This window comes from Pseudophryne corroboree, chromosome 5, assembly GCF_028390025.1.
Source record: "Pseudophryne corroboree isolate aPseCor3 chromosome 5, aPseCor3.hap2, whole genome shotgun sequence".
NCBI classification, from domain to species: domain Eukaryota; kingdom Metazoa; phylum Chordata; class Amphibia; order Anura; family Myobatrachidae; genus Pseudophryne; species Pseudophryne corroboree.
In genome coordinates this window covers 348500873-348525253 of record NC_086448.1, presented here as the reverse complement: position 1 = coordinate 348525253, position 24381 = coordinate 348500873, and the positions used below count along the sequence as shown (strand labels likewise).

Here is a 24381-nt window from a genome sequence, read left to right as displayed (position 1 = left end):
TCCAGGTGAAAATATCAGAATGGGAAATCTTCTGGTATTTAATGTGGCACGTACCATAAGTGTAAGAAGCAATCTAAAAGAGTCATTCTAGATTTCTTTTACAATATATGAATAATTATTTTCATATTTTGAAACCAAAGAGGGTTCCTCCAAAATGAATATGAAAGATGCAATCCTTTATTTAGATGACCACTAACACCAAAACTGACATGACCATTAGGCACCTTTAAGGAAAAATGCAGTTTCCGGTGTTAATGTAGAAAAGATTAATTTCAAACTCATTTACAGACAGCTGGCCAACAAGCAATCAGGCCCTGCTACTAAGGGACGTGTCCAAATATGGGGGAAAGGTAACATTCTGTTGGGAGTCCTCTGCAGAAACTGCACACTGCGATAAAGCATTGGCACACACCAAAGGGAATGTAAGCAGTGACAGATTTTACTCTAGTGACAAACTGCTTGGCAGTGGCTACACATTGTAAACATTCCCTGTCAGGGCCGTAGAGAGCCATGCCAGGCCCTGGTACTGGCATGGTAGTGTAGCATAAAAGGGGGTTTATCCATGCTCTACAAAAATGAATGTCATTAAAAAGATTTGCGGCCCCACAGGGGGCTCCATTCAAAATTTTTTTTTGGGGGGGGGGGCAACCACTTCCTATCTTGCTTGCTCTGGGAAGCAGGTCCCCCCTCCTCAGGAAGCACCATCTTCCCTGTGATATTTGGGAAGATGGCGCATGTGCAACTAGAGAGCACTGACTCTCAATAGTCTTTGCTCTCAATGAGTGGCACCATCTTCCTGAAGATGTCACTGGGAAGATGGCAATGGCCATGGTGGAGGGACATGCTTCCCAGATTACGGTTAGCATACTCCGTGCAGGGAGTGGAGGGCAGCGTACCTGTGCCCCTCCAGCAAGCCTGGGCCCAGGTAATTAGTACCCCCCCCCCCCTCTCTGTGCAAGTATTTCCTGCTAATAACAGCTGGACAGGCATTCCTAGATGGAAGTGAGAAGTGTTCTCTGCCCAAGGGACTGCCCAGGATACCAGAGAAGCCAAGGACTTGGGTACTTTTTACCCATTCCATTTCCTTTTCCATAACTCTTTGTACAATGCTACACAAATCCTAGGAAAACCAAGTACCAAGGATTGCGTTAACTGTAAATCACTCTGTTGCCCATTTTAAGTGCCAGTCACATAACTCCCAATTGTTCTAATTCTGGCTAGACAGTTCAGATTCATGGAATTTCAAAGGGGCTGAGCTCTACCCAAAAGTTACTTTTTCTGGAAACATAAGCGCAGAGTTAGGGTAGCCCGTGATGGAGTTTGGGTGGCATGAGGGCAGGGCTTATTTTGTCCTGATTCTGCATGTCTAAATGAATGGCAGTTGGTTATTTCAGTAAAAACAAAGTCTTTCCATCTTCTGGTTGATCATATAGAGATTTATGTAGTTTATCCATAAAGTGCTGTACATTTGAATACGAATTTATATTTCAGTGCTCAAGTCTTATTGTGCTGTTAGATGGGTAACTTGCAGTTTAGCATCACATGATTTTTTTTTAAATGCAGTGTCAGACTGGGACATGAATATCCCACCAGGGAATGCGATGGTTGGGGCCCAAGCTTAAGGGGTGTAGCCAGCCACCAAAAGGTGGTGTGGCCAGCCATTAAAGAGAGACTTGGCCAATCATTAAAGGAGGGAACAGTGGAGGTCAGGACCATCCACTTTGATTGGCCTGAGGGCTGATCTTGGTGTATTCTCCATATAAACAAACCAAACACCCAAGTTCATTCATGATACTGACTGGAGGGGTGGGGTCCTCAGGCAGTCTTCGACTGTACACCTGTTGGCCAGTCCGACCCTGCTTAAATGTATCCACTTTTTTATTGGGCAGAAAATTGAAGTTTTAAATTCTGTTAGACTACTGAGGTGTGCATTATCCAACTGCATTACTTGGGGAAGGATTAGGCCTTTAGTCAGTGTCGGACTAGGGCTTGAAGGGCCCACAGGTGGAATGCAGTGGTAGCTGACAGAGGAGGTTTGGTTAGCCACCACAGAGACTTGGCTAATTATTAGAGAGTGCATGGTCTGGGGCCCTTGACAAATATATAGTAAATACTGCTAGTGCATGCATGATAATGTACTTCTGTGTAGAATAATGCAAGATACAGTATGTTGTAGTTCAAGTGCACAGTCTGGAACCTGATTTCTAGAAAAGGGGGTGGACCTTCAACCACTGGGGCCCACCAGGGGGTCTCTACCCCTGTAGACAAGTCTGACCCTGCCTACAGTATATGCTGCTTTTCAACAAGTGTGCAGTTTCTACTTGATTTCTTTGCAGGAGAGTTTATCTAAAGCCATGTATTGTAGCAATAGTAACTACCAATAGCCTAACCATATTCTGCACTTCTAATGAACTGTACAGAAATGGGAATACCTCCATGTTTTATTTTTTAAATAATTCTAATACACAGTTTATTTCATGACAGATTTTACTCTAGTGACAAACTGCTTGGCAGTGGCTACACATTGTAAACATTCCCTGTCAGGGCCGTAGAGAGCCATGCCAGGCCCTGGTACTGGCATGGTAGTGTAGCATAAAAGGGGGTTTATCCATGCTCTACAAAAATGAATGTCATTAAAAAGATTTGCGGCCCCACAGGGGGCTCCATTCAATTTTTTTTTGGGGGGGGAGGGCAACCACTTCCTATCTTGCTTGCTCTGGGAAGCAGGTCCCCCCTCCTCAGGAAGCACCATCTTCCCTGTGATATTTGGGAAGATGGCGCATGTGCAACTAGAGAGCACTGACTCTCAATAGTCTTTGCTCTCAATGAGTGGCACCATCTTCCTGAAGATGTCACTGGGAAGATGGCAATGGCCATGGTGGAGGGACATGCTTCCCAGATTACGGTTAGCATACTCCGTGCAGGGAGTGGAGGGCAGCGTACCTGTGCCCCTCCAGCAAGCCTGGGCCCAGGTAATTAGTACCCCCCCCCCTCTCTGTGCAAGTATTTCCTGCTAATAACAGCTGGACAGGCATTCCTAGATGGAAGTGAGAAGTGTTCTCTGCCCAAGGGACTGCCCAGGATACCAGAGAAGCCAAGGACTTGGGTACTTTTTACCCATTCCATTTCCTTTTCCATAACTCTTTGTACAATGCTACACAAATCCTAGGAAAACCAAGTACCAAGGATTGCGTTAACTGTAAATCACTCTGTTGCCCATTTTAAGTGCCAGTCACATAACTCCCAATTGTTCTAATTCTGGCTAGACAGTTCAGATTCATGGAATTTCAAAGGGGCTGAGCTCTACCCAAAAGTTACTTTTTCTGGAAACATAAGCGCAGAGTTAGGGTAGCCCGTGATGGAGTTTGGGTGGCATGAGGGCAGGGCTTATTTTGTCCTGATTCTGCATGTCTAAATGAATGGCAGTTGGTTATTTCAGTAAAAACAAAGTCTTTCCATCTTCTGGTTGATCATATAGAGATTTATGTAGTTTATCCATAAAGTGCTGTACATTTGAATACGAATTTATATTTCAGTGCTCAAGTCTTATTGTGCTGTTAGATGGGTAACTTGCAGTTTAGCATCACATGATTTTTTTTTAAATGCAGTGTCAGACTGGGACATGAATATCCCACCAGGGAATGCGATGGTTGGGGCCCAAGCTTAAGGGGTGTAGCCAGCCACCAAAAGGTGGTGTGGCCAGCCATTAAAGAGAGACTTGGCCAATCATTAAAGGAGGGAACAGTGGAGGTCAGGACCATCCACTTTGATTGGCCTGAGGGCTGATCTTGGTGTATTCTCCATATAAACAAACCAAACACCCAAGTTCATTCATGATACTGACTGGAGGGGTGGGGTCCTCAGGCAGTCTTCGACTGTACACCTGTTGGCCAGTCCGACCCTGCTTAAATGTATCCACTTTTTTATTGGGCAGAAAATTGAAGTTTTAAATTCTGTTAGACTACTGAGGTGTGCATTATCCAACTGCATTACTTGGGGAAGGATTAGGCCTTTAGTCAGTGTCGGACTAGGGCTTGAAGGGCCCACAGGTGGAATGCAGTGGTAGCTGACAGAGGAGGTTTGGTTAGCCACCACAGAGACTTGGCTAATTATTAGAGAGTGCATGGTCTGGGGCCCTTGACAAATATATAGTAAATACTGCTAGTGCATGCATGATAATGTACTTCTGTGTAGAATAATGCAAGATACAGTATGTTGTAGTTCAAGTGCACAGTCTGGAACCTGATTTCTAGAAAAGGGGGTGGACCTTCAACCACTGGGGCCCACCAGGGGGTCTCTACCCCTGTAGACAAGTCTGACCCTGCCTACAGTATATGCTGCTTTTCAACAAGTGTGCAGTTTCTACTTGATTTCTTTGCAGGAGAGTTTATCTAAAGCCATGTATTGTAGCAATAGTAACTACCAATAGCCTAACCATATTCTGCACTTCTAATGAACTGTACAGAAATGGGAATACCTCCATGTTTTATTTTTTAAATAATTCTAATACACAGTTTATTTCATGATTCTTTTTATTTGTGGCACAATACACAAGAAATTATTTCATTCAATTCCAATATTTGGCTAATATATTGCTTTGCTCCACAACTTTATACCTTTCAGTTTGGATATTAAATCTAAAAATAATCTGTAAGACATGACTGCAGACAAATATATATAATATATAGATACATTTCCAGACCTCATTTTTTACTATTTTAGTTTAACAAAAATAACTCTTATTAAATCTTAAGTTATACTTTTAATTTAATGCATTTAAATATGTACATCTCTGTGAGTTGATTAATAAAATTAACAACAGCAAAGAATACTGTTAACATGTTGACTAGTACAACAAGATAAAGTCTACGTTAGGAATAAATGAACAAACATTAAGGATGAGACAGTTTAATACACTGGCTGCCAAATATACAGGTATGGGATTATCTTATTCAGAAAACTGTTATGTAATAAGGTCAAAAATGAGAAAGCAAAGTTTGGTAGATGATTGTTCCAGTTCTGTTATGCAATATCACGAGCAATGGTACAGTATGTCACAGGCAGTGTCACAGGCAGTGCGTTACTATGTACTGTAGGGGTAATATTTAAGTCCCAGGCATTCTGAACAGTAGGTCCAATGGCTGTACATGGAGGTTCTTGACAATATGTAACATTTACATTTTATACATAATGTAGCACACAACTTTTTTATTTAAACAAAATATTACAATTACCGTTTGGGAGTATGCCGCACACTCATTAATGCAGCAGCCCAAAAAGGAGCAAAGCTCAGTTGCAATTGCACTAGGAAACAATAAATATATATATACTGTATATAACTGCAGTGTGTGTCAGGGTCATCCGTTACTAAGAAAGCTACTTCCTGTCCTTACCCCTAATATTTTCCATAAATAAGAAAAAATTGTGTGGCATACACATTACAATATGCTATATGTGGCATCGTGTTTCACTGTAAAAATATTGCTCTCATGGACATTTACTCTTCTAAATAACTGCCGTTGTGGCTCACAATAGGGATCACTGATCCCAATGAAAAATGGGCAGAATATACTTAATTAGAAGACAGTACCTAATGTATTGAACCTGAGCATGCTATTGCAGGGGCCATTATCCATTATTCTCTGTAATAGTCTTGTTTGTTGAAGATTCATGATTACTCAAGCATACATACATACATACATTCAGTACATATGCCATGCTGTATATATAACAGAGACTGTGAAAAAGCCCATTAGAACACAACATACCCCATAAGTGAACTGGGTTAATATAAAGAAAGAATACCAAAGCTCCTTCATTGAGATGACTCTTACGTATATAGCTCTGACTACTGACTAATTGCGGTATTATTCTATTTGAATACTTAGATACATTTTGAAAAGTAAAACTACTTATGTGGCCGGTTTTACATCCATCTGGAAATGGCACATCGGAAAACTCGGCCGTAAACATGTAAAATATGATTTTGTTGTAAGGTGATTTACAGACAAAAGTATGGAAATAATGCTTTATTATGCTTGGTGTCTGGAAACATAAAATCATAAAATAGACATCAATACTTTTGAGTTTTTTAATTATTAATAACCATCATCTACAACAGTTATCACTATCTAATAATCATTCACAGTGCTAACAATAAAAGTTGTCTGTTCCCTTACCATTCATTGAGCAGCTCATCAGAATAAGGGACATGCTAGGATTCAGCAAGTCACATCTTGTGACAGTGTCGGACTGGGGCATGAAGGGCCCACTGGGAGATGGCGTTATAGGGGCCCATACTTAGGGGTGTGACCAGCCTCCACAGAGGCTTGAAATACACAATAGTCTAGTGCAGTGTAATGCAACATATCTACCATGTATAATACAAGTGCACAGTCTGGAACCTGATCCCTAGAGGAAGGAGTGGGCCCTCAGGCAGTGGGGCCTACCGGTGGTTTCACTGGTACCCCTGTGGGCCAGTCCGACCCTGTCTTGTGATATGAGATACTTCATATTCCTAAAAAATGTATCACTGTGTACAGATGTAGAGTGTATATGTATCTGCTTAAATACTATGATATTAACTAAAAACTTGTTTTTATGTTGTACACATGCATTTTTTAAGTTGGCCTTCAGGCCTTTCTTTAATAACCTAAACCTACAGGATGCAACCATTTTGTAAATGCAACTGTTTAATTCACTACAAACCAGTAACATCACTGAGGGAAAAATGGCTTAAAAATTGCACTGGTTCCTAGTACAATGATAGTTTGCATTCACATTAATATTATCTAAGTCCACCAAATTGCTCCTCAGCTGTCTGCAGATAACACACAAATCTGTTTAAGGTCAGGAGTATAATAATTCTAGATTGAAGAACCTAACTTAAGGCCCGCTCAGCACACATCTCTCCCGCCGCTCAGCACAGCGCGATGTGTGCTGAGTAACGCGGGGGAGGACGGGGGGCCGCTCATTTCACCCAGCGAGTGAAAAGAGCGACGTGCTAGATTGGCCTGCACGCATGCCAATCTAGCACCGGCGATAGCGATGTGCGTGGCCGCGCATTGCTATCGCTGAGGGGGGTACACACGAGTGATCTGTGCTTAAAATCTAAGCAATCTAGTCAGATTGCTTAGATTTTAAGCATGGATCTCTCCGTGAGTACCCCCCTTTACAGTACAGTTCCCCAACTGTAATTTAACTACAGCTGATAACTCAGGTAGTAGTGCTCTTTAGTGTAGCTTGGTTGAGATGTATCAAGCCTTTGAGAGAGAAAAAGTCGGGAGAGATAAAGTATTATCCAATCAGCTTCTAACTGCCATGTTACAGGCTGTGTTTTATAAATGACAGGAGCTGATTGGTTGGTACTTTATTTCTCTTCACTTTATGACTCTAAGGCTTTATACATCTCTCCCTAGATGTCCAGGCTACTATTATGTTTTAAACCATTCCTATACAAAATATTAAGCATATCATTTTGTAACTAAAATACAATGGAAATTTCCTCTTATAGTGTATGAGAAAAGTTGAATATAGATCCACATTATAATGAATTGTATTATTTACATATCATAGAACAATCTTATTGGTCCCAAAATAGTATTTACAACATATGTTATGAAAGTGAATTTCTGTAGTCCAAAGTGATACATGTGTAAATACATTGTTTATGTTGTTTGAATGCAATGTTTTACATATAACAAAATACATGTGGGAATGTTCAGATTTTTTGTTAATTTAAACCACTTGAAATAACCATTTAGAAATTTATCTCTTGAAATGTAATTCTACAAGTAAGCTAGCATAATCAAACAGTACACTCTGTACATTCCCAAGAAAAAAGACTACAATTAACCTTCAAGTAAAAAGTCATATTAGTGAGCTATGTGTTTTATAATTTCTCCAGTGACACAATGTTTCACACCTGAGTATATAAAGATACATTTAAAAAACTGTGCTTAAATGGAATGAACAGATGTGCTTAAATGGGCATTCATTCTTATTACATCGTTGAACTTCTAAATACCTTGGCTAATACACTTTGTAACACTAAAGACTCAGAAAAGTTCAAAGGATGCAGTATTTTGTTAAAAAAAAAATATGTATCAATTTCCAGTAAATAATTATTTATAATAAGAAAAATTATTTAATTCTCTGATTAAGGTACTAGAAGTATGTACAGTATATTGCAAATGATTTCTACTGTACTAAACACCTTCTCACTATCATGATACACCTATATATACAGAGCTAAATATACTGTATATTGAACCTGTGACTCTCTAACTGTAGTTGATGGAGAAATCTCACCATGATTTGCTGGCTCTTGTAGTTTCACAAGAGTCACAGGAAGAGTCACAGGTTGCCTACAGTATGTCAGAAATTCTTACAACTGGTTTTTGACATTTGTCATGCTGATACTGCCAATTTATATTCTTATTCTATATGTACAGTTCATACACTAGGCTCACACTACTGATTAGCAATGACATTTTATTGGATCTGGGGGTCTCTAGCTCTTTTTTATTTTATTTTTTTTAACCCTTCCTCAACACCTTTAACACCCAGACACATACAATTAAGGTACGTTTACTATGATATACTATGGTGTATTACAATATTGCTTTTTTGTTTCTCTTTTACCAAATTCAAAACCTATTTATTTGGGGACATTTAGTAAAACCAGAAACAGAAGAAATGTCATACTTCTGTGACATTAGATTGCAAGTTACTGTAGGCACTGAGACGTCTCACCCAGACAATGCCCTTTTAGCAACACAATTTGAAAGCACTATTTGCAATGAAGAAAGTTAATGGTGTATCTTCTATTATTTAAAAAAAAAATCACTTTTTCCCTCTATCTACAGACTTTGTATACGGTATCTCCCCAAGTCATCTTCGTTGATTGTATATTTAATATAACAGTTTTGCTGTGTTTATGAGGGGTATCTAAGGTCATACTTGCCAACATTTTGGGAGCCCCTCTGGAGGACTGTGTGCTTCCCTGATTCAGGTAATTTACCTCGAGCGTCAGGGCTAAGATGACAAGATTTAATGCAAATCTCAGGAAAAATCACAAACATATAATGGTTTCAAGAGCATGTTAAAAATGTAAGACAAAGTTTTCATCATGGGACTGAGACCATGGGCAGCAGAAGCTCATTTTATGCTCTAGGCTGTGCACCTTGGTGGTAGCATGCCTTAGTAAGCTGGAGCTTGGTACGGCATCTTCTGCTCTTCAGACATTGAGTGTTGCTCAATGTATTGATAATATTGTGGAGGAGCAGGTAATAAGTTGGCAGATGTTTTCCCTCAGTCTATAGGTTGGTACTGCACAGGTATTGGAAACACTGAATGACATTATGTCACTGATTCAGAGTTTTGGGTGCCCCCTAGCAATCACTTCTATAGGCCACCACCTTGGTTCATCTAATGGCAGTGACAGATTAGAGTGAGACTTTTTTCTATGTTTACATGACAATGTACATCAGACTTTCCATCAGTAACTCTTTTGAAAGACACTGCAGGGGAACCTTAAATGACCACTAAACCTAACACACTAATTGATTCCAACTTAATAAGTGTCATCAAACATTAAATGTACTGTACAATGAGATTTTTTTAGCTTCCAAGTAGAACTGCATATTAATATAAATGAAAGCATTTGTATTACTATTAATATTCCTGACATTACGTCCCAGATTTATTTCACTAAGGCAGTGGTAAGGGAACAGGGGTAAATTACCCAAAATTGGGTAAAAATGAAATTCCTGGGGGTAATGGATGGTCGCGCTGCCGAGACACAGCCCCGTCCAGCACCGGCCGGCTCGCGATGTGACGTGCTGACGTCACACCGCGCTCCCTCCTGCCCGCCCTGCGTTATGCTCCCGGCCACCCTGTGCTGTGTTCCTGGCCGTGGTGTGACATGCTGATGTCACACCGCGCTCCCTCACGCCTGCCCATCCTGTCCTCCCACCCGCGGCCCGCCAACCCACACACAGAACTTGAAGTGTTCCACAGGATCAGACAGTGGCCCACATAACAGTGGGAAATTCCCACTGATATTACTGAGGTGAGGATGTGACCATCTGTCTCCTAAACGTGTGTCCCCCTTCCCCCCTCATCCATCTTTCTTACATTCATTCTGGTATTTTGGGGAGAAAGTGTTAATTAACCCATTCACTGTCAAAATATAATGTGTAAAAATGAATGTAAATTATTTGTAAATATTGACCATAAAATAGGTAATTAATTATTAAATAGGCTTGCTATACCGGTTTTCTAAGTATAACATCTCTGGCAAAATACTTGATATACTATGTACACTACAAAAGATAGAGATTGGATTGTAGTTTTCTAGTTAACACAGATGCTCTGTACAGACTGCAGATGGGAAGAATTATAGACATGGTCATGAACAATAAAGTCACAATAATCATAAATGACAGGCTTTGCATTGTCATTTGAGCTTTTTGCCCTATACAAGCTCACAGTAGTGTCCATCAGGCAAAAAATCTGATGTGTAAAAAACATGCCTAATGAAAAACTCCTTATCCAGTATCTATAGTTTTGTTCGGCTTCTAGCACTGTAGATAGTTTTTCATATAAAGCTAATTTCAGGTATAGTGCTCCTTTAAATAATGTTCCCCATGCTCCAAATTTGGCAGTTGATCAACTTCTAATTTTTATGGATATAATTTAGTTAAGAAATAAATGTGAAGATGAAGTGTACTGCTTTATGGATTAGGTGTGATTACGTTTTCCCATGTAGTTCAATTGTTTGCTGGCATGCATGGCGACAGTCACAGGTCTTGTTAAAGAGAAAAAAACATCTTATGAACAGCGCTGTTCTCGGCAAAGGTTGCATTGTTTCAATTCTGGGATTTTCTGCCTATTTCACCTGCCAAAAGGAATCTTTTATTGGCAATCTCTGAATGCATTTCAAGGCAAAACACATTTTTCTTGGCACATACATAGTACAGCATAGCAATACATTATTTTCCCTTTTGAGCCATTATTTTGAAACAGAAAATTAGGTGAAAAATATTTGGCCACTTGACAAAACAATCAAGACAGACTGGCTGTTCTGGACTTCTCAAGTGTGTCATTGTCTGGGCATCACATGTAGGTAGAGCTGCTTTCCTTAGTACTTTCTCTTACGCTGCACTGAAGCAGGGACCTGTAACAAAGGAAATCTATAGTCAAGCCAAGCGTGTCCAATTGAAGTTATAAACAAGGAGCTGAATCTCTTAGTTTCATCATTCAGGTTAACCTTAGCAATGATTAACTAACTTCATAATACTTCAATGATTCCAAAATAAAATTCAATGTAGTTGAAGATGCAAGTCCTACATTACAATTATGCAATCATACATCTATTAAAAACTATATTAAGGAGCAGTTTAATTAAGGAATATTTGCAGGAAAGCCACTGCAGTCTGAAGATGGCACTAGCATATAGTAGCCTATGGGCCACTGTAGTACAGATCTGAGAGGGTTCCTCAACATCGGCCCCAGTTGACACATGTACAGCCTGGTGGCCATGAATGTGCGGTATGCTCTCCGGATGGGAAGACGGGATGCTGGCTGTCAGTATACCACCAGCGGCAACCCATCTGCTGGAATCCCGGCAGCGAGGCCCCCGGCTCTTCAATGGGAAAGACTCTTGTCTTAGCCTGGGTCATGGCAAGAGATTTTAGCTAAATGCGTGTGACCATTTTTTATTTTCACATTGCCGATTTAAGCGAAAATCATTTATCACATAAACATTAAAAATGCAGACTGGGATAACTAGTGCCAAAAGGCTTTACACAACACCAAATTTAACTTGCTGAAGGATATGAAGAGCCAGCAATCTTTTTTTTCTGAGCCCAGTAATGTCTTAAAGTACTGTACCTACAGGTCCAATGTATGGGACCACTGCTACTGAGTATATAGCTACTCATCCAGTGTCTAATGACTGAGGCTCCTGTTGTTCCTGACTTGTCATAGTGACCGGTTAGTGTTTACCACACATGACAATTATCAATGATTTGAAAAAATAGTGAATTTCAGTGTTCTACATCTAGGAGTATAAATTCCAAGTGGGGTGAGTAACGGATAGACAAATAGAGTCAGTGCTGGAAGTAAAATGGGTGTGCATTACTCAGAAGAAATGTGCATGGAAGAATACTGTAGCTTATTTCTGTACATACATACAGTATCTGCATTACTAGAAGTCATTATCAGAGAGTTTTGAGTGTACATGTACCTGTCCTGTAGTATAGTCAAAAGGGGAAGCGGTCAACATACAGCTAGTTGGTATCCCCGGCATCACAATGCCGACGCCGGAATCCCGACGGATCCCAGCACCGCAGGCTTTCCTTCCTCTATGGGTGTCCACGACACCCATAGAGGGAGAGTAAATCCTATGGCGAGCACAGCGAGCCACCATCATAACCGGGATCCCAATGTCGGTATACTGACGATTGGGATCCCGGACGCTGGCTTTACATACTGATCCTGTCAAAAGACACGCCTCCTGACAGGCATATGTACTCTCGCATTCTGGTCTGCATGGCCCGTATTTGTGTGAACATGCCCTTACTGAACCTTGCCTATGTCACACATCTTTTCAGGCACCAGGAATTACATTTCTTTGCCATTGGCACTCAGAATGTTCAGAGAGCTCCAACTGGTTGCTAGAGCTAATGGGGGCAGAAGCAACTGCCACAATCAATGACATCACTGGTAAAAATTAAGCCGAGGACAAGCGCTCAAGTAGGGGGGCAGATGTATTAAGCCTGGAGAAGGGATAAAGAAGTGATAAAGCAGTGATAAATGCAAGGTGATAACGCACCAGCCAATCAGCTCCTAACTGTCATTTTTCAAATCCGTTATGATTGGCTAGTGCTTTATCACCTTGCGCTTATCACTGGTTTATCACTTCTCCAGGCTTAATACATCTGCCCCAGGGTCGGCTCTGTATAATAATTAAATTAGGGTTCACATATACAGTAGTACTGGCACAACTAGATTACATGCACTACATACTGGACATATGTGGTCAGCAGTGTATGAAGGTTAACTAGGACTTTCATTAAATAAGTGAAATTAAAAATAAATGTACAACAGAGAAACATTCTCATCCTTTTATCTCTGCCGTGTAACTGTACATTTACACAAATAAATCACACTATATAATTCAGAGATATGAAATAAGAGAACAGGTCTGCACAGTCTAAGCAAATATACCTTTGCCTGGTACAATCATGAGCCACCTGATTAGTGAGCAGAAGATGCACATTATCAGATTATGTTCATGATAAAGTAAGGATAAAAATATGATCAACTGCTACAGGGTGTTTTTTCTCACATGCATTCTGAGTCTAACATTATCATTATTTATCTAGTATAAATGCGTTTTTATATTTATATAAGCATAATAGCACATGTTCTTATGTTTATTTTTTCTGGTTCATAGTTAAGACGCTCTTATCTACAGGATGACGTGCGTTGAAGACTGCTCTTTTGGACTCACTACATAATAACAATTGTAGTCAATGATTACTAAAGAGCAACATAAACCAAGACCAAAACATTATGTCTCTGCCGAGGATAGAACATGCATATTTATACTGTACGCCAAGCTTTTGAACACTGAGTAAGAAAAGAAACCAGGAGATTAGCTCTGTTAAATTCCTATTACTTAACCAATTCCCTGCTTTAGTAGACGCGCATGCATGTGGCTGTTTCATCTCTTTCACCTCCATCATATATTTTGACAAGTGAATAAGAGACAGATATTTACATAGAGATCATTGATCTCTCTAGAAAGCTGCATGTCTAGAGGCACGTCCGTCCTACCAAAGCAGATAACAGAGTAGGGGCAAAGGATTCAGAGATGGATGCAGTACCAATGTTTGTGTAGCTGAGCGACTATTTGGTACTGTACATGCGCGAACGTATTTGCATATGATATCGCTGTTACTTGAGATGGCTTCTGCTTTCCATGGGCCATTCAGGGAGAGATTGGGCGGTGACCTAAAGTCTTTGCATAATGAGGAGGTGTCATGGGCGTGTTATGGGAGCCTCATGGGCATTGTCAGCACCGCAGCCAGAGTGGCCATATCAACAGAAAGTTACAAGGGAGACTCAGCGCCAGGCAGGTGCTTCTGCAGGAGTTGATGTTGCGAGTGATGGTGTGGCGATGTATCCACCAGCGCACTTGAGTATAGCTCAGAGAAGCAAAGTGGTCATCATAGGGTTTGCTCAGTCTGTCGCATGAAAGTACACAAGAATAACGCTTAAACTGGCATTTGCATATTTTAGCATTTGAGACTCGGTGAGAAATCACAGCCACACATGATCTGCGTGCACCTCTGAATCAGGTCCTTCTTTTTCCCATTCCTATTACGTCATCTGCATTTGTAAGGTGTGCATGTTCAATACTGTACATAGAGGTGAGCATGTATCTGTACTCTATTCAACTGTCAAAGCCGCTGCAGAGGAGCAACTGATTAAGAGATGCTGATGTAAGCACTTTGCAATGACCACTTGCATGATGGATCCGGGATGCATCAGTTTTTCATTACCTAAATATCCCCACACAAACCTTTTTGATTTGAAGGACAAATAGAATATCAAACCTAATATAAAAAACAATATACTGTAACTGTAAATAAAGGCCCTCATTTATAAGCATGGTTGGACTGGCCCATAGAGGTACAGGGGACCCCCCTCCCGGTAGGTCCCACTGCCTAGGGGACCCTCCCCTTCCTCTAGGGATCAGATTCCACATTATGCATTTAAATGATACATTATACATATATTATACTGCACAGAACTACGGTGTATTTGGGGCCTAATTCAGATCTGATCGCAGCAGCAGCTTTGTTAGCTAATGGGCAAAACCATGTGCACTGCAGGCAGATATAACATCAGCAGAGAGATTCAGATTTGGGTGAGCTATATTGTTCCTGTGCAGGGTAAATACTGGCTGCTTTATGTTTACACTGCAATTTAGATTTCAGTTTGAACACACCCCACCCAAATCTAACTCTCTCTGCACATGTTATATCTGCCCCCCCCCTACAGTGCACATGGTTTTGCCCAAATTTGCTGCTGTGATCAGGCCCATTGTACAATGCACCGCTGTTATTAATATGGTACATTGTCATGCATGTACTAGTAGTATTACTACATATTTATTTATTAAGGGACCAAGACCATGCACTAATGGTCAGCCAAGCCTCTATGCATGGGCCCCTACCACTGCATTTCCCCAGTAGGCCTTCCATGCCCCAGTTAAACACTGGTTATAAGCAAGCTAATGTTAAATAATTGTACATCATCTATTGTTAAAAGTATGTACATCCAACACATGCTCCTCATTTTGCATGCAGTTTGTATTTTCTGTATTTAGCCATTATTTGTTTGGGAGGAATCGGATTAAGGGGAAATGAAGCAATGAAGTTCAATTTACACAAATCTCTGATTTTGTGAGTCCATTTAGGACTGAAGCTCAACAAAATTGCAAGGTGTAGTACATAGAGGGAAGTGGCAGAAGAAGAAATCAATTTAGAGTCAGACACAGATAGGGCAAGAGAGACAAATGGGAAAACAAACAAGGAAAATTATGGAAACTGATACCATCAAAAAGGAGATGGAGATGTGACAAAATAATCCTTTCATGAGTTTCACTTTACACAGTAGTTTATCGAGCAGTTTTGTCAATCTGACTCGTGCAGCCATGTGGTTTTATATAAAATGATGGTTGCATTAAAGTTGAAATGTGATAGCAGTTTTTTTTAGATGTGCGTCTGTGGTCTATCATTTGGTCGGCACAGAGTGGTCATGGTGCTCTTTAAGAGATTAGGCTGGCAAAAACACTATTCTATAAAGACAATGTTTACTAGGAGCCCGTGACTTCAGATGGCACATTCTGTCCTGTGCAAGTATGAGCTATTTTACAGTCCTCACTTGTTTGATAAATAAAAAGAGGGCAAAAGGACAAGGCTAAATAATATTTTGCTCAAGCTTTTAGTGGTGGGAAATGACCATCTGTAGTTGTAAATGACATGTGAATTAATATCTAATATGTAGAAGGAATCCAGGTTCTTTGCAAAGGAAGTTGTATGATGTGTATCATGTTTACTGTATCATCAATAGATAAAAACCACGGCAAGGTTCAAAACTTTAGGGACCCATTTAATAATGACGCTTACTACCACTGGCATATTTCATTTAGTATTGCAGTGATACTAAGGAAAACGAAATGACAGGCATAGGAATGGAGAGAGTTAAACCTCCTGTGATGGGTGTGGACATAAGGGGTTATGAAAAGTACAGCCAATGGTAGATAGGGGAGGGATCAGCATATATAGGGTGGTATAGGTCATCTAGGGGTCTCTCTCTGCTAGTTTGCCTTCTGGTGAGTGCTATTAAAAATGTTGTGCTTCATTAGTGGGTTAGTTAGATTAGTTAACTTAATTTCACTTGGTGGGTGACCTATATAGGGGTTTAGGGAGCTTTTACATTACCCTCCTCTCTCCCCTCACCTCAAGTATTCTAGCGCGGACTAATGGCTGCCTCTTGCCCCCTCCGTTCGGCCGGGACCCCAGCTCGTTACCGCTCTGAAGGCGGGGAAAATGGGGCCTCAGATTTGCCTGCTGGCTCATCCGCTCTCTCCCCGTCCACCGGCACTGGCGCGCGTACCCGCGCGGCGCTGGCTGGACGGACCCGGTCTTCTCTGCCCCAGGAGTCGGGACCGGAGTTAATCTCCGGCCGCGGGCGGCGAGGGAGGCGCGGGGCACGGGGGAGGGGAGCTGAGGTGTCCGGGCATCGGCCCTCGCCTACACCTCAGGAGTAAGAGGCGTCGGTGCAGGGAGCAGGCACCTGCGTGCGCGCCAGAGCGGGCGGCCTATGGAGGCTCCTGTCCCATCTCCCCACCCGTCCTCCTCGTCAGGGCACCGGAGGGATGCCGGCCGGGGGGGTCTGGGTGGGCGGAGAGCGGCGGCGGGTCGGACAAGGCCTGTCGCAGGTTCGTGTCAGGCGGTGCTCTCGGACGAACCCGACGCTGGGCGGAGAGTGGCGGGAAGCGCGCATGGGGGTCGCACACGCCCGCGCACACAGCTAGTGGTGCCGAGCGGGCACGTGTGCGCGCAGCGCCGCCGCCGGACTACATGTCTCCCCTGCTACCTCCCTTACAGCCGGAGTCCGGCGGGGAGCGGCGGGAGGGGCACAGTAGGGTGGGACATAGCAGCATAGAGCCCCGCATGTGTGCCTTCCCTGCAGTAGATTCAGTGCGGGCCAGCACAGGCTGGGTAGTGGAGATGATAGGAGGGGGACCACACAGGTCAGAACTAGGGGGGGCAGCGAGTCACCAGAAGGCCAGGCAGGTCATTTGCCGGTGGGTCCCTTCTCGGCACCCTCCGGCCGACGGGCCAGTATACGTGCGCCGGCGTCTGCGGGGGCTCCCGCCGGTTATGGGCGCGATTTCTGGGGAAGTCAAGAGGCTTCCGGAGAGTTAGCATCGGCCCTGTCGACGGTGGTGGCGGCATTGGGCCCATTGGCTGCATCCGCATCTCCGGGGACAGCGAGGCGTTCCGGCGCGCGCGCAGAAGCAGGGGCGTCCGTCACGCGGGCGGGGTCGGCAATCCAGCGGATAGCACGCGCTTGCCGTGACCGGGTGGCGGCCCCGGCACAGTTAGGCAACCAACAAGCAGGGACGGAGCGCGGACGCGAGGAAGGGATGTATGTACCCCGGGATACTGGGCATGCCCCGGGAGTGGTTTCCGGGTCCCGTGCTTTGTCGTCTTTTTCAGGTGAGCGTGGTGAGGTTGCGGTGGATGTGAGCGATGATGAAGATTTCGAAGTTTCCACACCGGGGGAGTCCGAGTCCGAGCAGTCGGCAACGTCAGGTGAGGTCGAGCAGTCGACTTCGGGCTCCAGCGCACGCTCTAGTCCCTTCTTCATCCCTATCGTCGCAAGCATCCGACGTTAGTAGCACGACTAGAGCAAAAAAGCGTGCGACCAAGTACGCTAAAAAAGCAGCAGGGCAGCAGGAGAGCCAGAAGAGGCGCAAGCGGCTTAGCGAGAACGCACGCAGGGCCAAGAAGCGCCGTAATTTGCCTGGAATAGTCCACTGTGATTATACAGCAGTGTTGAGGGGGTTGCGGGATAGCTGCCGTAGGAGGATTTGTAGAGGCGATTACGTGGATATGTTCGTGCTGACTAAGGACGCGAAAAAGGAGTATAAGGCAGCGACGGCAAAGAAAGGCATAGGAGCTGAGGCTTTCCGTATTTTTGACAACTGGCTGGCTGGTTTCTGCGTCTTTGTAGCATGTTATCTGGATGATAGGCCGGATGAACACATGAACGTCATACGGTACCTACACTTGATACACGACATGCAGCGCACATTGTCAGGAATAGAATGGCGAATTTATGACGAGAAGTTCCGAGAAAAGCAGGACTGCTTGCAGATAATTGATTTTGGTTGCAAGGACGTGGAGGTCTGGCTCCAGGTCACCCGGGCTTCTCAACCTGCAAAGGAGCCCCGGAATCCGGGGGCGGATGGGCAGCGCGCTGGGTCATCTGCCCAGGGGGGTAGCGCGGAAGGGGGACCGGGTAGAAAAGGTAGATCAGCTATTCGTGGGGGCGGACAGGCCACCGCGAGGGGGAAGTGCTTCGCATTTAATAATGCGACCTGTTCCTTCGGCAAGCAGTGTCTGTTTCGACATTCATGCTTGCAATGTGGCTGCTTCCACCCGGCCTCCAACTGTTTTAAAGGCAATCTGCAAGGCCAAAGGGGAGCAAGGCTATGCAAAACCCACCGGGAGCGGGATCGCTCAATAGGGCCCCAACGCCAATTAATTTGGATGCCATGTCCAGGTGGTTGGGATGGTATCCAAATAGGCCGGACGCAAATTTTTTGTTTCAAGGTTTCAAGTTTGGTTTCCGCTTGCCAGTTGCGGGCGAAGTATCGTTCAGGGCTCTCAGAAATCTTCAATCCGCTTCCACCTTGCCGTTAGTTTTGCGCGAGAAAGTTGATAAAGAGGTGCGACTGGGTAGGATGGAGGGCCCGTTTAGCTTGCCCCCATTGGAACACTTGGTCATTTCCCCAGTGGGGGTATTCCCCAAGAAGACTCCGGGTGCTTTTAGGCTCATTCAGCATCTTTCTTACCCATCAGGGTCGTCGGTCAACGACGCCATACCGCCAGCACAATGTTCGGTGGTGTACCAATCGTTTGACGAGGCTCTGGAGATGGTTTGTAGTTACGGCCCGGGAGCTCTGATGGCTAAGATCGATGTTGAATCCGCGTTTCGGTTGCTCCCGTTGCATCCGGACTCATTTCGTTTTATGGGTTTTCGGATCGGAGCATTTCATTGACAAATGTTTGCCGATGGGGTGTTCCATTTCCTGCTCGTTCTTTGAAAGGTTTAGCACATTTTTACATTGGTGCGTAGAGTCTTCTTCAGGAGGTCATGGGGTTGCGCATTAACTCGATGATTTCCTGTTTGTGGGGCCGGCGAATTTACCGCGCTGCAGCGACTTGTTGTTCAGCATCCGAGCCTTGTTTTATCACTTTGGCGTTCCTGTGGCCAAGGATAAAACGGAGGGGCCGGTCTCATGTTTGTCGTTCTTGGGGATTGAAATCGATATGGTGGCAGGCTCGTGTCGCCTTCCTCAGGCCAAGGTCGCGAAGCTTCGCGAGGTTATTGGGCAGTTCGTATCATTGCGCAAAGTCACGCTGAGGCAGGCGCAGTCTTTGCTGGGCCTCTTGAACTTTGCTTGCCGGGTAATCCCGATGGGCAGGGTTTTCTGCCAAAAGCTGAAGAGGGCGACGGCGGGGTGTGCCAGGCCGCATTATTTCATTCGCTTGTCCTCCGAGATTAAGAAGGATTTGGCCGTCTGGGCCTCGTTCCTGGAGGACTTCAATGGGGTACGAATCTGGCTGGCCCCAACGATCGACAATGCTAGGTTACAGCTGTTTACCGACGCGGCGGGTTCCTCTGGGTTCGGTTGCTACCTAGAGGGATCTTGGTGCGTGGCCTCTTGGCCTGAGGAATGGTGTTGCGAAGGTTTCACTAAGGACCTTTTGCTGCTGGAGTTTTTCCCGTTATGGTAGCCCTGGAGGTTTGGGGCGAATGTCTGGCTGATCGCAGCATTTTGTTCAGATGCAACAATCTGGGCGTGGTACATGCGATCAATAACCAGAGGGCGAAGTCGCTGGTGGTTTTGAGGGTGCTTGCACAATTGCTGCTGACATGCTTGCGTAGGAATGTATGGTTCCACGCGCAGCATGTTCCAGGAATTGAGAACGGAATTGCCGACGCGTTGTCCCACGGGCAGTGGGAGAGATTTCGGTTGTTGGCACCTGAGGCCGAGGAGCGGGGGTTTCAATGTCCCGGTTATGTCTGGCAGGTGATCGGGCCGGACTGGAGGGCCTAGCGATGCGATCAGTGGCTCCCAACACGCTCAAGGCTTACGGTCAAGCTTGGAGCGAGTGGGAAGAGTTTGTCCGAGGACGTAGTCAAGAAGGTAAGAGCGGGCATTGGATGATGCTTTCTTTTATTTGGCAGCTTTTTGTCACGGTAGGTCCAGAGCGGTGGTGTCCCTGTACTTAGCAGGGATTTCATTCTTTAATAAAATCAAGGGTGTTCCTGACGTGACAAAGAGCGGGCTTCTTGTGAAGGCGATGAAAGGGTGGGCGCGCGTGGCGCCAGCGCCGCCAGATAGGCAGCGCCCTATCGATGCGGCCTTGTTACCAGCTGTTATCAGTGCTGTAGGCAGTGTCGCATCGTCACTTTTTGAGTCGCTGTTGTTCCAGTTGGCGTTCTCCATGGCTTATCACGGAGCCTTTCGGGTTTCGGAGCTGGTAGCGCCATCTAAATGGGCGGATTTGCGCATGCTTTTAGATGACGTGGTGGTGGGTGAGAGGTCTTTGCTGTGCAGACTGCGTCGCTCTAAGACGGACCAAGTAGGTAGAGGGCGATGGGTCACTTTGGTACCATCCCTGGAGGGAAGCATTTGCCCGGTGAGATTGGCATTGCAATATGCAGCAGTTCGGCCCGGTGTGAGGGGGTCGTGGCTTCTGCACTATGACGGTTTACCATTGACGAAATATCAATTTCGTTGGATGCTGAGTCGCTGTCTGGCGGGCTTGGGCCTTTCACCCGCTGCTTTCGGTACGCATTCTTTCCGAATCGGGGCGGCGACGTCGGCTGCGGCGGCGGGTTTTTCCGTGGCGGAGATTCAGGCATTGGGGCGATGGAAGTACAATACGAAGTCCCTCAGCAGGTTTTTACGCTTTCACCTCCAGCTGAGTTCTTACATGTTTTTTCCCATTTCTAATCCCCCCCCCCACCCCTTTTTTATTTTTGCCTTATTTTAATTTGATCTTTCCCGTTGTGTTTCTATGTTATGCTTCGATTGGCTGGAAGCTTGTTTAGAACGGCTAGGCCGTGACTCATCAAGAAACGAAAAAAAAAATTCTTTTGGCAGATCCTTCAGGTTAATGCATGCAATAAGCTCATGTTAGGATATTTATTAACCAATTTTTATTCCTTTCCTTCACTTCAGGTTGGGTAGAAGACGATTTGGCAATATGGGTAGTTGGCCACTCTTATGTTTACTGGGCAGCCAGGTTTTTGGCCTCAGATGGGGCGCAGTTTTTTCCTTGGGCTCATGGCGTTCGTTGGCTTGGTTGGCGTGGGATGATGTGGCGAGATCTGAAGAGTAGATTGGTCAGTCAGGTCAGGGAGCATGGAGTCCCTAGGGTGCTGGTTGTCCACTTGGGTGGCAACGATCTGGGGAAGAGGACATCTTTAGAGCTGAGATGGGCCATGATGGTAGATCTGGCCAGTGTGGCCGCAGCGTGGCCCAACTGTGTTTTGGTGTTCTCCATGATGGTGCCAAGGTTGCGTTGGCAGGGAGTGGCGGACGGTCGCCCTATTGATGAGGCCAGGCAAAAGGTGAACTCTGCGGTGGCGAAGTGGGTATTGGCTCACGGAGGGAAAGTGGTTCGCCACCCTAGGATTCGGTTCCGGGAAAGTCACCTTTTTCGGCCTGATGGTGTGCATCTGTCCAAGGAAGGGATGATGCTTTTCCTGGAGGATCTGTTTCAGGTGTTGCAGGAGTTATGTTGAGGGTATGGTGGCGGTGCGAAGACTCTGTGGAAGAGTCTTTCGCTGTTGGCGGAAAAGAACGGCAGGTTATAGTTTGACTTGTTAGTCACAGTTTTTACAGTATTGGTGTGGTTTAGGTGCACTCACCTCCATTGACTTTTAAGGCCGCTAGATCACCCATCAGGGGGCAGCGTCATCACCCATCAGGGTGGGCAGTCAGCGTGGAGGTCTGAGTCGGGCACCTATTACCTATGTATGGTTTGTGGTAGATTAGGATTGTTTGGGTTTTTAATGTTCTGAGGTTATCTTCAGTGGGTTATAGCCGTTCTTTTTTCTGCCACCATATGTCGGTTGAATAGGCATGTTAACTTAATTTTTACTTTACAGGTTTTTTCTAATGATTAGGGTACAATAAATAGCTAACAATTTTCTGCCAAATTCAAGTCTCCGTGTCATTATTTCATGGTATTAAGGGTATGGAATGCTTTACTTTTAGAATGGAGGTCCACACATTATCATTAGGAGGTTTAGGAGAACGAAATGACAGGCATAGGAATGGAGAGAGTTAAACCTCCTGTGATGGGTGTGGACATAAGGGGTTATGAAAAGTACAGCCAATGGTAGATAGGGGAGGGATCAGCATATATAGGGTAGTATAGGTCATCTAGGGGTCTCTCTCTGCTAGTTTGCCTTCCCGCCCTCCCACCCCATTAGGTAGATGTTTTGGCGCGGAGTGTCTTGGCTTTGGGTTGTTAGTTGTGGTTTATCGTTGGCTATTTGTTGGCGGAAAAGAACGGCAGGTTATAGTTTGACTTGTTAGTCACAGTTTTTACAGTATTGGTGTGGTTTAGGTGCACTCACCTCCATTGACTTTTAAGGCCGCTAGATCACCCATCAGGGGGCAGCGTCATCACCCATCAGGGTGGGAAGTCAGCGTGGAGGTCTGAGTCGGGCACCTATTACCTATGTATGGTTTGTGGTAGATTAGGATTGTTTGGGTTTTTAATGTTCTGAGGTTATCTTCAGTGGGTTATAGCCGTTCTTTTTTCTGCCACCATATGTCGGTTGAATAGGCATGTTAACTTAATTTTTACTTTACAGGTTTTTCTAATGGTTAGGGTACAATAAATAGCTAACAATTTTCTGCCAAATTCAAGTCTCCATGTCATTATTTCATGGTATTAAGGGTAAAGAATGCTTTACTTTTAGAATGGAGGTCCACACATTATCATTAGGAGGTTTACAAATATGCAATTGTTATTTAACATTACTTACCTTTCTAGAAAGGTCCAGCGACGTTCCCCTCCTCAGCACCAGTCTCCACCCTGTTGCTGGCAGTCTACAGCTGCCAACGGTAGGCTGCTGTGTCATACACATGCGCGATGGCCAGTCTCTCCCAACAGGAACTCATCAGTGCCGGAAGGTTTCTCTGAAGCCGCAAAGGCTGTTGCTGGAACCCCTTTGCCGGCAATGGTGACTGTAAATCACCATCTATAGAAGGGGTAAGCTGTATGGTGGCAAACAGTGGTAACCTAAGCTTGCCAATGTTTGTTAAATACTGAAAGGAGGACATAACTCCTTTAGCAAGTGCTAAAGGGGTTATGTCTCTTTGTTGAATGGAGCCTTAAATCTTTTACAGCTGTGCATTTTAAAAGGTATGGGCCGGGATGTTATGGGAGCAGACAACAGCAAAATGTGTGATGTTTGCGTCTGTAGTTTATTCCAGCCAAACACTGTAACATACAGTAATTAGGTACAGTCGCAATTACACGCAGAATATAGCCATGCCACATATCATGTAAATCAGCATAAGCTGCTTGTGCATCCTGGAGGACTGGAGTTTATTTAGGATGTGTAATGCTTTAATCATGATACTTTTCGGGGACAATGGGTGACTTTCTCTGACATTGCAGTCCGCCTATACTAAAGGACGCATTTCAGTTGGTCTGAAAATATTGGATGTTTTCTAGTCTAAATACCATGACAATTCGGATCCGATACGCGGAAGCTGGGAAATAGACGCACAGCATTACATTAGCCGAGTTCCGGGAAATAGACGTATATTTCTAATGTACGATGTGGTGCGATAATTTTCAGTGCGGCATTACCGGCTCCCATTACACATCGGCCATGGGGTTTATATAATACTATGTATGCTGTAAATGCCAAATAGTAGCTGTTACCCATAATAACCAATCAGCTTTAGCAGTCTAGTGTAGTCTGCCTATTGAAAGCTGATATTTTATTTGTTATTATAAGTGTATTTCTTAT

The 24381-nt window shown here is 44.3% G+C and overlaps 1 protein-coding gene across 1 annotated transcript in view; it reads right to left on the bottom strand.

The window, feature by feature from the left end:
• Positions 1–4543: 4543 nt before the first annotated feature.
• Positions 4544–24381, bottom strand: part of COBL (cordon-bleu WH2 repeat protein) — a 952910-nt gene continuing 933072 nt past the window's right edge. The window contains exon 16 of the mRNA XM_063922613.1: positions 4544–11179. Coding sequence (XP_063778683.1) covers positions 11144–11179 — 36 coding nt within the window. The 3' untranslated portion in view covers positions 4544–11143. The remainder of the gene's footprint in view (positions 11180–24381) is intronic.